Raw genomic sequence first — 7,820 nt, forward strand, 5'->3', positions numbered from 1 at the left:
ATTTCTCAGAGACCAAGGAGAATGATTTTTGAATTGAAAAATGAAAGCAATGTATTGACTCACTCCAGATGATAATCAATGGACTAATCATTTTAGAATAATAATAATCCCCATCATCATAATTCAGATAGCCAAAATTCTTCTTCTGATTGTGTTCCTTGGCATTTTTTTAACCTTATAATTTTGAAGATATGTTTTCAAGAAACAAAATCATTTGAGAACAAGCTTAAGGATGTTGAGGCTGATCTTTTTTACTATATTCCCCTCTAACTCCAATCACTGTTTTTCTTTGTGTTACTACTATTAACCTACTTCTTCTCATCAAACTAATGTTCTTTTCTCACTCAGTGCACACATATTCTAAAGGCTTCAATTAAAATCTCTATTGATTCTTCTTGCTTCAATTGTCCACACTAATGAAATTGAAAATCTCGGCCAATTCCTTTTACCATCTATTTTATGTGTTGTTTTCCATTCAAGAAAAAAGTATTTAGTATTTGCAGACATTTACAATGAAAATATTTTAATTTATTTGAAAAGAAAAAAGTTTGATTTTTTTTACCCACATTAGTATACAACAGAATTTTATACAAATAACATACTAAAACCTTTGTCAAAAAAATATTCCAAAACCTCAAACCACAACAGTTCTTTTTGCCCCTGTTGACTGTTTGGTGGTTGAAAATTTGACTTTTTTTCTCCTCTGAAATAAAAAACATAAAAATCCTAAAATAACAATGAAAACAAAGAAAACTTCCAAGTGGGAGCCCAAAAGAAACTCAACAAATTCTAATTTGCTTTTACTGTCACAATTGCAATCATAGACATTTCGTAGTATACTCCCTTTGACACTAACTTCAGGGTCAAGAACAAAATCCAATGACATAGCTCCTTCATCCAACCAAATAGATGTATTCTTTGACTTGTAGCCAGGCATGGTTGCCACTACTGCAATTTATATTCAGAAATTTTGATTACACAAATTCAGAATTAGATAATTGTATAACACAATCTAAAACAGGTTCCATTAATCCTAACACTATCCTATCATATCGCTTCAATCCAAACACAACAATTATAACCCCACCTATGTTAATCAAATCTTGAGACAATCATTTTTATTGTTTAATTATTTCACAAATTCTTAGGGACGTTTCAATATGTACTATATATGGAAATAATCCAAAAGTATAATATAATACCTTCATATCTATCTCTGGGAGCAAGTAAGCGATGGTAGTCAGCAAAAGTTCTTCCAGCCCTAACCTGTTGTAAAACACACATAAACACAAATTATGTCACGAAAGTGAAGTTCAAATTTAAGCATAAATTTGAAACTTATTGTCGTCTAATAATAGAATAATAAAATGCTTGCATTGTAAAAATGTTGTTTTTAATTGGACACTATTAAGGAGTATTTATGGTTTTTAAGCTGTGTCTGACATGCCGGCACAGCATTTTGGAGAGGTGTTGGTACTTCATAGAAAACTAAAAATGTCATTATTTAATTGAGCAAAAATGTGCAGGCACGTACATGGAAAAATCATACTGAAAAGAGGAAAAAATAGTGATAACAAGTTTAACATGAAAACAGAAAATAACCAAAATGTACTTTTAGACATACTGTGTAATTTATTCCACTGACAGTTATAAAGCCTGGTAATGGCCTTCCATCACCTGAAGAATATATCCTTCCATGCACTCCTGTCTAGAGAGTATAAAACAAACCGCTAATCAATCTAACAAAAAGCAATGGGACCAAAAACCTTCAAAATAGGAAAATATATGAATATTTCCTTTGCTCATTTTGAAATACAATTAACACAAGTTTATTTAGTTGTATTAGTTGTGTTCTCTTTATAAATAAAACTGACGTGATAGTTGTGGGCACATATTCAAACAATCATGGGTGTTCTCTTCTACATCCTTCCTCTAACAAATATTTTTTAGTTATTGTTCGATGTTTTTTAAAAATACATTTGTTGGTATTTTAAAATATAGTGAAGCAAAAGGACAGTACAAAGATCTTTAAAAAATTTCATTAGGTTTATACACCATACCTTCACAAGGCTTGCAACAAGATTAAGCATACTCATTTTGTTGTATTTCCAAAGAATAGGAAGCTGCATTTAACATTAGCAAACAGAAGTCAACACGATAAGATTTACATGTTGAAAAATTAGTCAATCATAAGCAGATGCCAAACATGCAAACTGGAGATTCTTTTTTAGCAATAGTGGATAAGATCAGGGTAAATGGTAAAAGTGGATGCAAAGTTTTATTGCTAAAGCTTGGCTTTCATCATCTATAAATGCATACGCATTCGTCTTAGGAGGACAGATCAACATATCTCATATAATATCATGTTTGTTTGTTTAAAAAATGAAAGCTTTAAACAGAATGTTGGAATAATTTTAGGATGCACCTCTCAGATTTTTGCTTTGATTCAAGGTAGGATCTCTTATCATATCTTTCAAGATTTTTCTTCCCTGAAACTCCTATACTTCTCTCACCTTTAATTTCTTCAACCACGACTTAATGGATTTGTCATTTTTTTTTTGGTCCAGGTCATTTCTGCAGTTAGCAAAACTGCAACAGTTTAATAGTTTCATTGAATTTTTAATTAGGGCATAATGTTTCGAAACTTTTTATGAAATTTTTAAATAGATCCTTAATTACTAACTATAGTTAATTTTTACCAACGTATATTTACTTATATGATGAAAGCTTGAATGTAGTATAACGGAAAATTCAGCTATGTTATCTTTCAATAGATCTTTAATGAAGACTTGTTAAAAAAAATAAAAGGATTCTATTAAAAACTTTTGAACTATAGAGACCTATTTAATTTCTTTTAATACCAAAAACATATACTATTTAGCCAGACATATTTCTAAATTTCAAAAATGCTCAGATTCAAAGGTCCCACTAACTTCTGCAGCAATTGGCCATTTATTGTCGCTAACTTCCAAGGTCAATTCAAAACAGCCAGCATGTATATAGTTCCAATCTTGCATTCCTCCATATAAAGGGTACCTGCATTGATATCTTTTGTAATTTATTTACGAACATATTAAAAGAACATAGATTCCTGTACTGAACTTCTACGCATTACTTTCAGATAATCATACCATGCTGCTCCATTTGTGATTCCATCTAAAAACTCCTTGCTTGAAGACATGTTGTAGTGTGAGTGGCTGTATATACTTGCCATGAATCGAAATGCATCATCATCAGGACATCCGGCATAGTAGGTCCTGTAATTTATTCATATTAATAGACAAATTTAATACAAGAGTAACATCTTACAGTAAAATAATTTCCCACCTTTTATCATGAGTACCGTCCCAAGGATAATTTGCAACAAGTGCACCCTGAGGTAGTAAAAGAAAAGGACACCATTAATGAACACATATTATGAATCTAAATATGATAAGTATTGACAACGATAAGCTATAATCATCCGTACAAGATCAACTGTTCACGGTTATCATAGTTCAATATGCTGGCCAAATAGAACTTTTGGAAAAATATCTCATAACATTTAGATTGTATCTTACACTAATTTAAAGTATCCTAGATTGTCTTTTAAGATTGATTTCCATATTTATTTATATTTCATTATTTATTTTCTTATTTGATTAGGAATTAGGAATAGGAGTCTAGTATCGGTAAAACAGAAATACTAGCAACACACTTTTTCAATACACACTCTCCTACTGGTTGAAAATCAGGTGGATCCGACAAAATTTAAGTGGGCTACACATAATTTGGTGAGACCCTTTGCAAAAATAGTGGGAGCTACTTGAATTTCCATCAATAAAAGAGTGTGTTGCTAGCACTCGATTTTGTATAACTGTTAGTTCTTGTTTTTTAGGCATAAAAACCATAATCACAATTGGACTTTCATATTCTTTCTCTTCCTTCTTTCCATATCTAAAACCTTATATATTCAGCATGTCCTTTTCACCGAAACAATGAAAAACAAGAAAAGTGGATTTCAGTGAAGAAATTAACACAATTTATGGAAAAGCAAGGATAGAACTCTTTCATGTATAACAGGGCAACCATAAAGTAGAAGAAAAATTTGAAATGAACAGCGCAGCCAAGAGTATAAACTATTATGTGAATTCCAAAAAAAGTACCCCGTGTAATGTTGCAGATCCTGTAAATTGTATGTCTCTTAACCATTTCATTATTGCTCTTGTTTCGGGTTGCCGGGAATCCTCATCATCATTTGCAAAGAAGAACTGTTGTTTCATTTCAGACAATCATAGCAGGTTAGTTCTCAGATTATCTCAAGCAAGAAATAGCAATAACTATGACCATAAGAACATGAAATAGAAAGTCTGTCATTATTATTATACAGAATCTGACTGGTACAACATACTACAATACAATAATAACTTATGACCACAATAGTATAATCTCACTTCTCAGTCATAACAGTAAAATCAATAAGAATCATTTTTCACATTAGAATTTTATTTCATAGTAACAGTGAACTTCAAACCATATTTTTAACATATTGTATATAGAACTACAGGCCATTATTACAAAAGTATACCTGGTCAGGAAAATCCCGGTTCAAATCAATATTATTTGCATTACCACGCCTCCGTAAGCTAAAGCCATCAGGATTCATTGATGGAAGTAAATGAAGGTGAACATTCTCCACAATCAATGTTGCCTAAAACATTCAAAAAAAAGTAAGACATCGTAAAAGTAAAGATTGCATCATAAAATAACAAAAGTGTCACTGAAAAATGCAAGACTTGAATGCTGAAACTGAATTCTTATATAATGGAAATGTAGGTTATACTCATTTATCAAATAAATTTGTAAAACAAATACAGACTGTCACTTGACATTCAATCATCTGAAATTTCAAGGCTGCAGGACAGTTTTCTTTTGTACATCCACTAAAACTTGTGTGCTCGATAATGGATATTTCAACGGTTTATAAACTTCAAAAACTCGTCACCAGTATAAGTTAAAGAACATTAGAGGCACATATTTAATACCACAACAAATGCGAGGAAAGAGATTAGAATATACCAGTGGATCTTTTAAATGGTTATCACATAACCAATTGGCCAAAAATATAAGAAGTTCACGGCCCACAGGTTCATCTCCATGCACATTTCCAATATACTGCATCAGTATCATATTGGTCACAGAATTGTTGAATACAGAACAACCAAACATTCTTCGGGAAATAAATTAAAACAAGTAGCAGTATAAGTATTGCATAAAGCAGAATCGTATTAAAAAACTAATCCAAATGGAGTACAAAATACTCCAACAATAAAAAATAATGTATGGAGAGGAAACTGAAGATAAAATCAAAATATGGCAAGAAATCCTTCTAATTTAAAATAAAAAGAAGCAAAGGTTAACCAGAAAAAATGCATTAACGCCCCTCCTCCTCAGCTATAAAACATAAGAAATTCACTTTAGCGCAGACTCACCTTAAATGCAGGTTCAGTCTCTTCTTCTCCCGGCTTGTCAGAAATCTCAATCACCCACTATGCGAAGGAAAACAAAGAAGCGAGACAGCATTCAAGCTATTACGATTCAGAGATAAGTTATGAATGAATTCCAAAAGGAAGAAGAAAATACCAGTGGAACTCCTTTGACACTCTTCCCAATACTGATAGCACACGCCAAGAATCCCTCAGAGAGAGAAACAAACTGTAAGTCAGTTTAGCAATGGCAAGAAGTACTTCCTTGTAAATTTATTCAGAAAGATATGAACTTTATTGAGGCGTGACTTGGGATAGCTAATAAAAAAAATCAGCAATTTGCGAGTATGAGGAATCACCTGTATATCCTAGAAATGTTGCTGCATCTTTGTCCAAATTCCTTAATGGCCCTTTCAAGTTCAGAATTGGTCATATATCCTAGTGCCAAATCAACACTGCTTATAGAAAACAAATCAATATATAAATGATAAAAACCTATTAAGCACTAAAATAAATACGGACACTGCTGACATTGAAAAGAATTAATTGATTGTAATCACATGTTTCAGTGTCATGTCGAACACTAGACACACACCAGACACGCCTTTGATCATTTGTGCCGGTGCTACAGAGATAAAAACAAAAAAACACCACTTGAAGTTACAAGCACAACAGAGCATAGCAATAGTAATAATTTAGTCATAAAAATGCAGTGGAAGATTCATTGTGATTACCTAGACCGAGATTCATTGCCTTCAAGCAAATGCCTTGTACGGTTTACATTACTGTGGTCATTGAAATCTTCTAATACCAAAAAAACAAACATGCAGTTAGAATTTAAAAACTTCAATATAAATTAAATGCAAGTTAAAACTTCTTAGGAATGAAGGGTAAATAAATTTCCGCAATCTCGCCCAATCAGAACGTTAAGAAGTAAAAAAAAAAATACTATAAAATCTAAACCATTAATATAATTTGAACAATTCCTAAAGTAGACAAATTACATGAGTTATAGATTGGTTTAAGCTAAGAATTAAAAACTGAAATTCTCAATTTGACTAGAGAAAGAGGAAAGAAAGAAGGCATTGATGACCTGAAGGAAGGGTTTGAAAGACACCCCTAGCAAGAGAAGAGGAAAGTGTGGAAGCAAGAAGGAGAAGAGAGAAGAGTATGTTCGTTTTCATGATCATGGACGAAGATGATGATGATATCGAATTCAGACTTTGTTTTGTTCTTCTGATTCATGATTCATCATTAGCCATGGATGGGGGTACCAGTCATGCCACTCACGTGACGTGAAAATCGAAATTTTCATTTTTCCAAGCAAACTGGCCACTTCTTATTGGGCTTGGGCTGGGTCGTTTAATTATATTGTTTGGGAAGGAGCTGCTTTTTGCACCACCCAAATCTAATTGTGATTTATTTAGGCGAGGTTGCTTAGATTTTGGACCTACTGCTTGAATTGGTCCACACCACTAAACCCGTCGAAAAAATGGGACGACTCACATGTCAAATTAAGAAAATCTCTCTGTTTTAATTATTTTTTATTGAGCCAAATAGTAAATATGAATTCGGTTAAATGAATTCAAGATCGTGTAGTAAGCAAGATTATTGTCTTAGAAACAAAAAAAAAATTAATACATACTACTATATATAGATAGATAGATAGAATTGCCTACTGAAGCAAATTTACAAGCCCCTTCTCGTGTGGCAAAAAAAGAATCAATGAATCAAATAATAAACGAATAGGTCAAATTATACAAATAAAAATAATCCATCTCTTAAATATGTTACCAACACACTACCATGACACAATGGTCTCAAAACATTCTCCTATTATGTGAGAGACTACGCATAGAATATTCAGAAAGAATCGGAAGAATAAAAAAACATTACTAACAAAAAAAGGAGCAAACGGAAAACCGTTGATTACTTAATTGATAATTGGTATTTTATGGAAACCAAGCCACATATAACATCAAGCAAGTAATATAGTAAAATTAAATCTCTTATAAGTAGCCGCCCAAAGCGCTTTATAAAGCATATCATTTGCCGACGCAGTAACGATGGTGCTACGTGGGGCCACATAAAGCATGCAATTGCAAAATTATCAACACGTGTACGGTTCTTGTATGAAAGAATAAAGAATATGCCATTGCTTATGTAAATTTCTCATTTATTTAATAGTATATCATTATTAAGTCGATTGTTAACTGCTTTGTTTGGTCGTTGAAATGGACAGGCCCACCAATTATCGTGGCTATTGTGATTGTGTGTAGCCGACCACCTCCTTATACTATGGTTGCTTAATTACTTGTCATTATTCTAGATTGTTCTTCTCAATTGTAAAAATTC

At 32.2% G+C, this 7,820-nt stretch overlaps 1 protein-coding gene across 7 annotated transcripts; it reads right to left on the minus strand.

Moving 5' to 3' along the window:
• Window positions 1-506: 506 nt before the first annotated feature.
• Window positions 507-7,448, minus strand: LOC101510794 (carboxypeptidase SOL1). Of its 7 annotated transcripts, none has more exons than XM_027333986.2 (16): window positions 6,559-7,374; window positions 6,200-6,266; window positions 6,061-6,090; window positions 5,825-5,920; window positions 5,623-5,653; window positions 5,472-5,528; window positions 5,059-5,154; window positions 4,568-4,690; window positions 4,146-4,250; window positions 3,328-3,374; window positions 3,132-3,257; window positions 2,934-3,036; window positions 2,061-2,123; window positions 1,625-1,708; window positions 1,203-1,266; window positions 507-948 (listed from the first exon to the last, which is right to left on the minus strand). In XM_027333986.2, exons 1-16 carry the CDS (start codon window positions 6,653-6,655, stop codon window positions 635-637), a joined length of 1,503 nt encoding a protein of 500 aa, XP_027189787.1. In that variant the 5' UTR covers window positions 6,656-7,374; the 3' UTR covers window positions 507-634. The 7 variants fall into 7 exon arrangements, with proteins under 7 accessions (XP_027189787.1, XP_027189786.1, XP_012570188.1 ...); XM_027333985.2 differs by having other exon boundaries at window positions 6,200-6,269; window positions 6,559-7,373; XM_012714734.3 differs by lacking the exons at window positions 6,061-6,090; window positions 6,559-7,374 and adding an exon at window positions 7,399-7,448 and having other exon boundaries at window positions 6,200-6,269.
• Between the last annotated feature and the right edge of the window lie 372 nt (window positions 7,449-7,820).

This window comes from Cicer arietinum, chromosome 4, assembly GCF_000331145.2.
Source record: "Cicer arietinum cultivar CDC Frontier isolate Library 1 chromosome 4, Cicar.CDCFrontier_v2.0, whole genome shotgun sequence".
NCBI classification, from domain to species: Eukaryota; Viridiplantae; Streptophyta; class Magnoliopsida; order Fabales; family Fabaceae; genus Cicer; species Cicer arietinum.